Source organism: Aulonocara sp. 'chitande type north' Nkhata Bay, linkage group LG6, assembly GCF_057382095.1.
Source record: "Aulonocara sp. 'chitande type north' Nkhata Bay isolate Kocher_YH1m ecotype deep benthic linkage group LG6, A_spYH_male_GT1.1, whole genome shotgun sequence".
NCBI lineage: Eukaryota > Metazoa > Chordata > Actinopteri > Cichliformes > Cichlidae > Aulonocara > Aulonocara sp. 'chitande type north' Nkhata Bay.
In genome coordinates, this window is record NC_141349.1 from 15,296,691 (window position 1) to 15,309,701 (window position 13,011).

At 41.8% G+C, this 13,011-nt stretch overlaps 1 protein-coding gene across 2 annotated transcripts; it reads left to right on the forward strand.

Moving 5' to 3' along the window:
- The first annotated feature begins 859 nt into the window (after window positions 1-859).
- On the forward strand, window positions 860-9,303 carry arpc1a (actin related protein 2/3 complex, subunit 1A). 2 transcript variants are annotated; one of them, XM_086295171.1, is made up of 11 exons: window positions 860-1,200; window positions 1,877-1,967; window positions 2,246-2,350; window positions 2,572-2,794; window positions 3,704-3,811; window positions 3,945-4,048; window positions 4,187-4,295; window positions 5,013-5,088; window positions 5,182-5,375; window positions 8,295-8,385; window positions 8,475-9,303. In XM_086295171.1, the coding sequence occupies exons 2-11, from the start codon at window positions 1,904-1,906 to the stop codon at window positions 8,511-8,513; spliced, it is 1,113 nt and encodes a 370-aa protein (XP_086151297.1). In that variant the 5' UTR covers window positions 860-1,200; window positions 1,877-1,903; the 3' UTR covers window positions 8,514-9,303. The 2 variants fall into 2 exon arrangements, with proteins under 2 accessions (XP_086151297.1, XP_086151298.1); XM_086295172.1 differs by having other exon boundaries at window positions 1,187-1,311.
- The last annotated feature ends 3,708 nt before the right edge of the window (window positions 9,304-13,011 follow it).

Genomic DNA, 13,011 nt, shown 5'->3' on the forward strand with positions numbered 1-13,011 from the left:
ATTATGCAAAATAGAGCTCCTCATTTCTTTGGATGCTTATCCTTATCAGGGTTGCAGGGAGGAGCCAATCTATGCTTTTACTGCATTAACAGTGTATTTGTGATCATTGTCATGCTGAAAAATGAAGCCTGAAAAATGCCAATCAGATACTTAACAGACTCTACTGACTTCCAACATATTAATGAGGACTTGGCCAAAAGCTTCACATTTGGACTCATCACTCCAATAAGACCTGGTGCCACTGATTTTCTGTCCAGTTCTTGTATAATTTGGCATACTTCAACCTTTTCTCTTCCTTAAGAATGACATCTTGATCAGATACTGTTTATCTGTTATAGATGGTTTTTAGGCCTACTTCTTCTTTTGTCCTTCACTTGTCCAGTTTCCTCAAACATTTTAAGAACACACTGCCTATCATGCAAAGATATGCCAATTTTTCAGCCAAGAGCTCTTTGTTAATCCTTTCTTTGGTGGAAAAATACTGAAAAAAGCCTGGAGCACTATTGCTCAAGACCACTTTAAAAAGATTACATGAAAAGCTAAATACAGAGAAACTAGGGGTGGGTCAAGAATTTTACAGTACCATAAATATTTAAAACCTGGTTTTAAAATTCCGAGTCGGTGATTCTGTGTTTTGGCAAATCAAATCAAATCACTTTTATTGTCACATCACATGTGCAGGTACATTGGTACAGCACATGTGAGTGAAATTCTTGTGTGCGAGCTTCACAAGCATTATTCACACATTATCAGACAAAACACACCATCTAAGCCTGATGAAGTCCTCTAGTCGTGTTTAATACAACACTGATACAACGGCCACAAGTCTGTGCTGTTTTGTAACCGTTTAAAGCACTCTGGGTAAAGCACCAGAGGAGCTCTTCTCGGGCTAGGAGTAACGTGAGATCTAGCGACGTGAACGAGGTTATTCACTTGAATGTAACAGCTAGCGTAATGATGCTAAGCTAGCTGTCAGCCTGGCATCCACGGGTTTTGCTGCAGAGTTTTAGCTACCGGATGCTCCCAGTCGTACCCTGCTGGCCGTCTTGACATTCCCCTCAACATTCCTGGACGAATTCGTGTCGACTGACCAGAGTCCGCGAATTCAGGTCCACTCCTAATCTAACCTTTCCCCCCGCTAGCGTGATTTAGCTCACCGGCTAACAAGAGTTCAACACTCGGGAGAACCGGACTGACGAGGTAAGTTAGCATATGGAGGCTAGTGGGATGGACAGGCTAATGGTCTAGCTGTCACCGGGAGTAAAGGCTTCTTGTACGAGGAAAAAATAATCTTAGAAAGGAGGCCTTCTGGTAAGCGTGTGGACACAGTCGTTGTCATTATATCCCTCAAAATTCCCCATCTTGCTATTAGGTCTGTGTAACACCGGCGAAATGTGAGCTAGCAATTTGATTGACTTGCTAGAAACGTTTTGCTAATGTTAATTTACCGAGGGAAGCAGCTGACCTAGTAATGGTAATATTACCGGAGCTAGCTTAGCAAGTCCGTACTGGTTTAGAAGAATGTTGTACGTCTGTTTGGGGCGAAAAAGGACTTAAGTGAAAGTCAGCTTGCTAACGTTAATTTGCCATTATTATTTAAGAGAAACTAGTAAAGAAAGCTTCTCGGTGACAGGGTTTATCTAAAGAATCCAAGCTAGCGGCTAACACGTACATTACGAGTTAGGGTGCTTTAAAAGTTAACAGTTAACTAGCTGTCCTATGTGAGCAGTGAACCAGCAGCTTCCATTATGTATGCTGTAATTTGTTTAGTTTTTAAGTCTACCGAGACATCGTTCTGGTCTCCTGCTGGCTGGGAGTGTGTTTGCCGTGTTTTGCTTTGCTTTGTGAGTTTTTGCTGTGTGTTTTTGCTTCGCAGAGTTCAACTTAAGGACCACACCCAAACATGTCCCTTCATCAGTTTCTGTTGGAACCCATCACCTGCCACGCATGGAACCGCGACAGGACACGTAAGGCTCTGAGACTGTAGCTATGAGAAATGCTCACTTTAACACAACACATTTCAAGGTTAAGGTCTTAAAGTCTTTGTCTTCATTGGGTGGTCAGATCACAACTACAAAGAATGCTGTTAGAGCAATTTCATCTGAACAGAGATAAGATTGACTCAGTTTATTTTGGGTAACACAGGTTGGAATTTGGCATGTATCAGAAAACTGGTCTAACTTGTTTGTTATCTGTGTGCTCATCATGTTAACCAGCTGGTTTCTTCTGTTTTGTTTTCCTTCAGAAATTGCCATTAGTCCCAATAACCATGAAGTTCATATCTACAAGAAGAGTGGCAACCAGTGGGTTAAGACCCATGAACTGAAGGAACACAATGGCCATATAACAGGTGGTTAATCAGATGTTTTTAAGACTGATCGTTTGTTTTACTTATTTAACGTGACGTTTCAGTCCACGTCTCACCCAACATGTCAGTAAAATTAATGTTTCTGAAGAATTCTTTAATAAGTAAAACCACAGCTAAGGTGGGATTGTGTGATCCTAAAGGGGTTTCTTTTTGTCTAAGCTATTAGTAGAGTTGTTAGTGACTGCATATTGGCTGTGTTATAGGCATTGACTGGGCTCCCAAAAGTGACCGCATAGTGACATGTGGAGCAGACCGTAATGCCTATGTGTGGTCCCAGAAGGAGGGGGTATGGAAGCCCACACTGGTCATCCTCAGGATCAACAGAGCGGCCACCTTCGTCAAGTGGTCTCCATTGGAGAACAAGTTTGCAGTGGGCAGCGGTGCTCGACTCATCTCTGTCTGCTACTTTGAGTCTGAGAACGATTGGTGAGACTATTAATCCAGCAGTGGCATGATTTAAATGCATTGATGTTCTGGTGAATGTTGTGAATAATGTCTTTCTTTGAAAGTGCAGCATTTAAGTTCAGTATTGCAATTTATTTGAATTATTAGTGCATTATTTTGAACCTATACGTCCAGACCAAACTGCTTTACCTCAATTTTCACACCTGCTTTAACAGGTAAGAGCAGCCACACAGCCTGTGTGAAACGCTTATCTGAGGTGTGGCTTGAACTTTCATACAGAAGTGCGTCATCAAGAGTTGGGAGGCATGTCTCTCTCAGCAGTTATAGACTGTGAAAAATTCTGTTGGTAGCCACATTGACTTGCTACCAATATCATTACAGAAATGATACTTATCATTATAGTTATAATAACGCTACACCTGTAAATGTCATGAACACAAAAGTAGAGTTGATTTTCTTTCGTTGGCATGTTCTGATAGCATTTAAAGAAGAATGAGGGTGATACATGTGTGCTAAGCAATCACAGCACAAACCCAGTGAAGGCTATAATTATGTGAGGATGTTAACAGAGCATTAGGTGAAGGGCAGCCTTTCTCTGGTGCTCTCTACTTATCTCTGGCGCAGAGAGAGTGCAGTGCTGCAAGGAAGTCGTCATGCAAATGTAGAGGTAGGGGGTGTGGTCCAGTTTAAAACGAACTGGGAATTGAATGTCTTCACCTAGTGTAAGAGCAAAGCGTTGCATTCCAACCAGCTGATGAAGATACACTCCCAGGATTAAAGGACTTGTTTTTTTTCCTCCACCCTGTACTTATTACTTCCCTTTTATTTTTGCTGTGCCTCATAATTGATGAGTCGTTTTTTTTTGTTTTTGTGGGGTTTAAATATTTACATGTCCTGCTATAAAAACTTTGCTTCTTCGTGTGGTTTTAGGTGGGTTAGCAAGCACATCAAAAAGCCAGTTCGCTCCACCATCCTCAGTCTGGACTGGCATCCAAACAATGTCCTGCTGGCTGCTGGCTCATGTGACTTCAAGTGCAGGTAAAAGATGGTTCAGGAGATGAAGATTAGAGTATTGAAAACTAGCTAGGCGGCTTTGTCCGGTTTCAATTTCTGTTTTTCATGCTGTCTTCCAGCCCGCTTCCTTGCTCATCTCTCCCTCTCTGGTCTCTAGGGTGTTCTCAGCCTACATTAAAGAGGTGGAGGAGAAACCAGGCCCCACACCCTGGGGCAGCAAGATGCCATTTGGGGCTGTGCTAGCAGAATTTGGAGGAGCAGGTCTGACACCCCCCTCTGCTCCCCCCCCCCCCCCCCTTTTTTTTATTATTATTTATTTATTTATTTTTAGCCTTGTCGATATTCTTTTACAGTTGCTCTGTGAACTTACCAATTTGTGTGTGTTTTGTGCCTTCTTAGGTGGAGGGGGTTGGGTCCACTCTGTCTCTTTTTCAGCTTCTGGTAACCGTCTGGCCTGGGTCAGCCATGACAGTACTGTCACAGTGGTGGACAGCTCTAAGACTGCCAGGTATGTTTAGTTGTTACCTGTATTCTTCTAAAATGCACATGGTTTACTCATTCTTTATATAAGAAGTCAGAATTAAAGCTGACTTCTTATATATATATATATATATATATATATATATATATATATATATATATATATATATATATATATACACACAATTATAATGGTGTCGCCTGATAGATGTTGGGTCTGAATGTCAGCACATCTCGTGAAATTAGAGTTGTCTCCGCACCTGATTGTGGGATTTGACAGATTCACTAACGGCAATTATGTAAAAAAAAACAACAACAATCATCTCAAGTGAGTAAGTTACAGAAAATAATGCAGGGGGTAAAAACACAATTTGCACTTTGAATTCTTAACATTGACCACAAAAGGGCAAATGTTGTGGCCTTTAAAGCAAACTGAGTAATGCCATAAAGAGATTACCATTGTTGCATAATCATAAAGCAGTTAGTGAAGTGAATCCATCCCAATCTCATCTGAAACAAAACCCTTTTCATTCATTTAAAATTATCCCACACTCATCGTGTTGCCAAAGGTACCCATCCCATATTTTTCTTTAATATATATGATTTTTTTTTCTTTAGCTACAATTAATTTTGGGGTGTTTTAAACTATAGTATTCAGTAGCCTGTGCCTGTGTTCTCTTTATCTTTTTAAGTGCAATCGAATCAGCCACTCGGACCATATTAATTTTATTTTGTTTGTGTTTAGTCCTTCACAGCTGAAGACGGAGTTCCTTCCTCTGCTCAGTGTCATTTTTATTTCAGAGAACAGTCTAGTAGCTGCGGTAAGAATAAAGCATATGGTGGCTGCATGTTCCTTTGCACAGATTTCTAGTGATCCAGGAGCGCTGTAGTAACTCTGCTGTCTCCCTCCTCAGGGTCATGACTGTTGTCCGATGCTGTTCCGTTGCGACGACGGTGGAGCGCTGACATTTGTGACAAAGCTCGACCTCCCCAAGCAGAGCATCCAGAGGAACATCTCTGCCATGGAGCGCTTCAGGAACATGGACAAGAGAGCCACCACTGAGGACCGCAATACTGCCCTGGACACACTGCACCAGAACAGCATCACGTAGGTCACCCAGAAAACTAATGCACGCATGGGTAATGCAAACATTTTAATGGTAATTTTGGAGACTATATCCTATGGTGCAGTTGAATTATATTATGAATCCTATTCATTTTAACCAACACCCCATCTCCAAACTTTAGCCTGTACAAAACACAGATGGGTTTTAATGTTGGGCTCTAGTATTTTAGTTCATCAATACTAGCTTGCTGGTAAATGAGCACTTGGTGTTGAATCAATGCTGTTAGGCATCACATGTTTGAGAAAACAGATGATTTTAGGAGCTTTCCATTGTTCTGCATCCACTTCTATTATTATTATTTCTATTCTTTATACATAAAAACAGGTTTTGCAACAACCTTACATACTCTGTTTGAAAAGTATATACAGTGGGGCAAAAAAGTATTTAGTCAGCCACCGATTGTGCAAGTTCCCCCACCTAAAATGATGACAGAGGTCAGTAATTTGCACCAGAGGTACACTTCAACTGTGAGAGACAGAATGTGAAAAAAAAAATCCATGAATCCACATGGTAGGATTTGTAAAGAATTTATTCGTAAATCAGGGTGGAAAATAAGTATTTGGTCAATAACAAAAATACAACTCAATACTTTGTAACATAACCTTTGTTGGCAATAACAGAGGTCAGACGTTTACTATAGGTCTTTACCAGGTTTGCACACACAGTAGCTGGTATTTTGGCCCATTCCTCCATGCAGATCTTCTCGAGAGCAGTGATGTTTTGGGGCTGTCGCCGAGCAACACTGACTTTCAACTCCCGCCACAGATTTTCTATGGGGTTGAGGTCTGGAGACTGGCTAGGCCACTCCAGGACTTTCAAATGCTTCTTACGGAGCCACTCCTTTGTTGCCCGGGCGGTGTGTTTTGGATCATTGTCATGTTGGAAGACCCAGCCTCGTTTCATCTTCAAAGTTCTCACTGATGGAAGGAGGTTTTGGCTCAAAATCTCACCATACATGGCCCCATTCATTCTGTCCTTAACACGGATCAGTCGTCCTGTCCCCTTGGCAGAAAAACAGCCCCATAGCATGATGTTTCCACCCCCATGCTTCACAGTAGGTATGGTGTTCTTGGGATGCAACTCAGTATTCTTCTTCCTCCAAACACGACGAGTTGAGTTTATACCAAAAAGTTCTACTTTGGTTTCATCTGACCACATGACATTCTCCCAATCCTCTGCTGTATCATCCATGTGCTCTCTGGCAAACTTCAGACGGGCCTGGACATGCACTGGCTTCAGCAGCGGAACACGTCTGGCACTGCGGGATTTGATTCCCTGCCGTTGTAGTGTGTTACTGATGGTGACCTTTGTTACTTTGGTCCCAGCTCTCTGCAGGTCATTCACCAGGTCCCCCCGTGTGGTTCTGGGATCTTTGCTCACCGTTCTCATGATCATTTTGACCCCACGGGATGAGATCTTGCGTGGAGCCCCAGATCGAGGGAGATTATCAGTGGTCTTGTATGTCTTCCATTTTCTGATGATTGCTCCCACAGTTGATTCTTTCACACCAAGCTGCTTGCCTATTGTAGATTCACTCTTCCCAGTCTGGTGCAGGTCTACAATACTTTTCCTGGTGTCCTTCGAAAGCTCTTTGGTCTTGGCCATGGCGGAGTTTGGAGTCTGACTGTTTGAGGCTGTGGACAGGTGTCTTTTATACAGATGATGAGTTCAAACAGGTGCCATTCATACAGGTAACGAGTGGGGGACAGAAAAGCTTCTTACAGAAGACGTTACAGGTCTGTGAGAGCCAGAGATTTTCCTTGTTTGAGGTGACCAAATACTTATTTTCCACCCTGATTTACGAATAAATTCTTTACAAATCCTACCATGTGGATTCATGGATTTTTTTTTTTCACATTCTGTCTCTCACAGTTGAAGTGTACCTCAGGTGCAAATTACTGACCTCTGTCATCATTTTAGGTGGGGGAACTTGCACAATCGGTGGCTGACTAAATACTTTTTTGCCCCACTGTAGTCTGTGGTAATGTGCACACTTCATGTGGTTCTAGTGAGCAATCAGACATTGTGCAGACAAAATTTGGATGAGCCGTAGACACATGACTCATCACTCAAAGTAAAATGCAGAGCCATAAGCAGCTGATTTCAATTAATTCTCAGGTGATCTCTGGTGTCAGATCTGCTTAGCTTTACGTGTTTTCAAACAGGAAGCGTTTCAATCTCTAGGTCACAGGTCAGAAGTTTTATTTATGTAGTGCTTTTATTGTTTTAAGGTGTAGTTTGGCATTGCAACACTCAAATGTGACCAAGAGGACCGGCAGTAATTAGCTGATATTTTGCAATATATTCTGAGAAACAAGTTTGTTTGCTTTCTTCAGTGTGATAAGATTATTCATGTTACTTTGGAAGTACAGTAAGAGCTCCAGATTTCAGTTTTGTTTTTGTTTTCCTCTAAAGAGTTTACTGCTGCAAAACTTGTAGATCAAGTCAAAGATCAGCATCTTGAATGCTGTCGTAGCAATGTTTGCACAGAATGGAATCTACTCAGTCGTAATTTGCTAACACGCCTCAGCCTGTTAGCAGGGAGTGAATGTGGTGAAAGCAGGGACTCAAAGAAAAACAGGGAAACAAGAGACACGCAAAAATAAGAAAGGCAGGTCCGATTTATATTTGAATATTGCACACAGTGTGAAATTGTGTCTGGTAAAGAGGTGTAAAACAACCAGGAAAAAACGATTAAAAGCACCTACTGAATCCATTCATGATGGTGGTGTTTTCCACCTTATATGTGATATTTCAGCCACACCCACAGACTTCCCGAAGCCTTTTTGTCACCACTACCATTTAACTAGCAGCAGATAAGCATTTTAGCAAATTTCCCACCAAGATCACAACGATAACAAAGGCTTGTCAACATCATCACCTGTGTGTTTGTTTCTTAGCCAAGTGTCTATCTATGAGGGAGACAAAAGGGATTGTCGCAAGTTCTGCACCACAGGTATCGATGGAGCAATGACCATTTGGGACTTCAAGGTAAAAATGCACAGAAACAGTGTTTTTTGTGAGTTAACTTTTTCTGAGTCTTCCATCACTAACTCTCTGTCATGTGTTTTCCTCCTCAGAGTCTAGAAGCTTCTATCCAGGGTCTCCGCATTATGTGAAGAAACCTTTTGAATGAACGGAGAGACGCTGCGGCCTCACTTCTCCCCCTTTTCCTCCCCTGCCCTCACCCCTCTTGCCCCTTTTCCGTCTCACCCCGGCCCTCCCTCCACTCCTGCCACGCAGCCAGTAACATACATACTTTATCGAGTGTCTGCTGAAGCACTGATCAGACCATAACACACTCTTGTGAGTGTGTGCTTAAACTCACTCACACACATACACTCACTACACACGCTGAGCTGACGTGTGACTTCACTGTTGATTTTTTTTTTCCCCCCATTTTGTTTGTTTTTAAACGAAGGTTAACCAGGTGTCAAAGTGGGAAGGTCCTCTGACACGTATTAGACGTGACGTGAAATGTGTGTTTTTATGTTCTCTAACCTCCTGTACCAAAAGTTGAACACTAAAAGGTGCATTTTATCCAAAATCAGACTGTATTCCACCTCAGGCTAACCTTAACATGCTCTCGGAATAACAACATTTAGTAGACCGAAAGTAGACGTTTTACTGGAGGATAGTTCGTATTCTTCAGCGGGCGAATTTGCTTTCACTAGGACCCGGGGTTACTGATATTCTGAGTACATGTTGTGTGTTGGCTTTTGGGAGTTGTACAGAATCTGATGGTGGAGAGAGAAAGCAGCTGTCTGAACTCTGTGTGGAGTGACAGCTGGCCAACACTAGGCTCTGTAGCTCCTACACTAAAACCACACAAGATGGAGGATTTCTATGTAACTGACCATGAGTAGACATGAAATAAAGATGAAATACATTTACAGTACTCAACTCAAATGACTGTGCTCTTCCTTTGTGTATGTGGACAGATGGTAGTTTGTGTGTCAAATTACAATATGTAATCCATATTTCTGCTTGTCATAGGTTAGTGAAGGCCCAGCTAAATGCAAATCTTGGAGTTTCTGAAAAATTCTGGAACATTATTTCTCTGTGCGGATTTTTAGTAAACAAGGTTATATCTTCTTTCTGTGTCGGCGTCACCGCAATGATTTTTAGCTCATTTAGCCGAAGGACAGACGAACAAGTTGGGCATCCCTCCACAGTTCACTAAGATTGCTACTCCTAGAGTATTCAGGTTTTACTGAAAGGTGTACGCATCGATCGCCTATTGGGTCTTTACTTAAACTGTGCTGAAGGTTTATATTTGGTCCTTTCACCAGTTTCACAGGAATCAACTTCTCATCCTAGTATTTTAGTGAAACAGGATTGAGTTGTCCTGGATATGACTGTTTTCAAGACTCCTTGAATCCTCTGTGGATTTTTAATTCTCATTGTATTCAGTGCAACAATACAATCAAATTTATCGCTTTCTTCCCCCATACTTTACCTGTTACAGTGAGCTGCAAATTGTGAAGAATCATGAGTGGGATGACGTAGTACGCCGCTGACATTCTGGGATGTGAACGCACTGAATAGTGGGTGTTATCGTGGGTCATCTTTTTCATTGTCTTTGTTGGCACTTCAAGATGACCAGATGAGATAGAAATCAAAACCTACAGCTTCCCGAAGCTGGTGCAAAAGTAAATAATGCTTCTAAGATTTCAAAAAAATCAAAGAAATATCTTTAACCTCAAAGGACCTGATGTCCACATATATGGACATCACATTTTGGGTTGTCTAGACCACAATGCTAAATATTGCTCTACAAGGGCCTGATATCCACTTACGAGTAATGTTCCCTCTAATTTTTCACGTGTCTGAGCAAACTCCCTTGGACCACTGTGAGCGACAGCAGACATGTGCACTATGGTCACGCCAGCATCGAATCCATCCAAGTTACATGGTTTATTAAAATAATCAAATTACAGCATTTATGTTAGACTACTTTTAATTAACTGCTTTAGCCCACTTACAATGAAAATTTAAAAAAAAAAATCTTGTTCATGACCTGTGTATGTTAACACTATTGGAAGTAAAAATAACTTGAGCTCCAATTTTGAAAACACAACTTTTATTTATTTATATATATATATATATGACTTATATTGTGAATCTGTGGTCTGGGAGAGAGTCCTGTAACTCTCTCTCTGCAAAATACAGTATATAATGACCAATGTTGGGCAATTAATTATATAGTTCTTCAAAAAAGTAACTGAGTCTTGCAAACAACGTTTTTTGCAGCAGTTTACCTAAAAATGCAGCCAAGGCGTTTTTTAAATAAACATTTCAAACTATTTACAGAACAATCAGCTGTTCTGCATCAAATCTGATGCCACACAAATTATTTGTGCCACTCCAAAAAACAATTTCTGTCCACTATGAGATAAAGGAGAACAACAGCCTGATACCTGCAGGCCTGACAACAGGAGATGTATCACTGCTGTAACAGCTGTAACATTCAGCAGTCGCCTCATTGTTCTGACACACACAACAAACTATTGACTACACGACACACTAACGACACAAGATTTGCGCTAAACGTGGCAAATCTCTCACATCTCAAAACACCACCGTCACTCCTAAAAAAAAATTTTTTTTGTCACTCCTGAAACTTCCCCCCTCCCTAAACAACAAATGCCATGTTCTGATTGGTCGACATGGTACATTTTTCCACCAATAGGAAAGGGTGGGGGGTTTGGTATTGTTTTTGCTCACAGGTGGAGAGTGCTTTCCAGCGTTTTCCTTCTAAAACGCCGTTTTTACCGTTTCTTCCCGCAGTAAATATAAACAACCATAGTATTCAGGAAAGAACCAAACATTGCAAATATTTTTTATCATAACTCTGGTTTTCGTGGCCTATCAACACAATTTAAAAACTGGTATAAAGTCCACACTTTTCTGTCCTGCTCACATCTCCAATGGTTGTACACGTTGTCATTAACGTGGCTTCACTCCACGTCAGCCACGCCGCTTTGCTAGCTAAAACACCGGTGTCGGCGATGGACGCTGTCATAGCCTGTCAACGACGTTGATTAGCTGCGTATGTACGAATGTGAATCGCATTATTGGCTGGACTATGGGATAAGGTGGCATCGTTCTAATCCCATACTGGAGCAGCCAGTCACTCACTGACTAACACTGCAAAACAGAATTGTTAAAGTTTTAATTTTAATTTCAATTCAGGCTAGATTTTTTTTTGTGCGCAACGCAGATTTTTCTGCGCAGAGACCGTGCCAGCAGTGCGCAATTGCGCACGCGCGCAGCTTAGAGGGAACATTGCTTACGAGGACATTATACTCCCACTCTTCTATTGAAATTTAAAACTAATGTCGTCACATGTGGATATCAGGACCTTCTAGAGTAAAATCAGGTAAAAAGATAATTCTTTGTTTTTACATTTATCAGGTCCCAATCAGTCCAAATAGCAAAGAGAAATTAAAAATGCATGCCATGAAAGAGTTCAGGTCTTAGGAGGTTAAAGAAGGCTTCACCTGCTTCCTCATTCGCAAGGGGTCAACACGTTTTGTTTTTTTGAAACCCTTGAAAGTCTCAACCATGAAATAATTTCCAGAAAATGGACATATTTGAGCCTTCTGACAATTTAAATTGTAAACCATTCTCTATATTATCATGTGAGTCACACTGATAATATAGAGGTCTGTGCCAAATATGATGTGCTTGGTGTTAACAAGGAATTTGTGTCTCCTTCCAAGATCATGTTTTTTTTTTGGTTTTTTTTGTTTTTTTCTATTTCTTTTTTATAAATGACATCAGAAACAGCAGTATGCGACATTACGTGATGGCAGAGCTTCAGTTCATCCTTTGTCATTTTTTTTTTTTTTTTTTTTTAATAAATAGGACAGGGGGAATGAATGAGAGAAAGAGGGGGAGAGAAAGAAAGAAAACCAAAGGGGAGAAGAGACGGTGAGAAGGGGGGGGAAGAGAGAAAAAAAAAAAAGAACTCCTGGGTCACCTGTATGGAGAAAAAAAAAAAAAAACAAACAAAAAAAACAAACAGAGGAGACAGCAAACAACAAAGAGCAACATAATAATAGAGAAAACAAAGCACCATCACAATAAACTAGCTAGTCATAGATATCAATATTTACTAAATAATAAACGATATTGTGCAGCACGCAAGATAGACAGCGCACAGTGTGCTTTGAGGCAGCAGCCAAGAAAGCTTTAGTCCGCGTCTGTGAATACCCATGTGTGCATACCTGTGTGGATCAGCATGCTTGCATTCCAAAGGTTTCTCCATGTAATGATCTGCTAGGGAGTGTGGGGGGGCCACAGCCCCGTCCTCCAGGGTGTGAAGCGGGTATGGAGGAGATCAAAACTCCAGACATCCAGAGGCCCCCAGAACACAAGAGACCATGGAAGACCAACAGAGGGGCAGCCGCGCCACTGTTCCAGTAAGAGCTGAGGAGAGTCCCAGATGAGGGCTCGCCCAGCAGCCGCGGAGCAGAAGTCAGGGGGAGTTGCAGTGACGCGCCCGTGAGCTCCGCCGGCCCCCAGCTGTGCCTGAGTGACCGAGCCCCAGGCCGAGAGGCCGGGGGCACCCCACCTCCAAAGGGGCCCGAGCGAGCCCCAGGCCCCAGGCCC

What these genes read in the sequence shown, in the direction of transcription:
- arpc1a (XM_086295171.1), top strand. Translation starts at nt 1,904, where the DNA reads ATGTCCCTTCATCAGTTTCTGTTGGAACCCATCACCTGCCACGCATGG. An exon ending in ATGGAACCGCGACAGGACAC is followed by an intron (nt 1,968 to 2,245) that starts GTAAGGCTCTGA and finishes GTTTTCCTTCAG; the next exon opens with AAATTGCCATTAGTCCCAAT. An exon ending in TGACCATTTGGGACTTCAAG is followed by an intron (nt 8,386 to 8,474) that starts GTAAAAATGCAC and finishes TTTCCTCCTCAG; the next exon opens with AGTCTAGAAGCTTCTATCCA.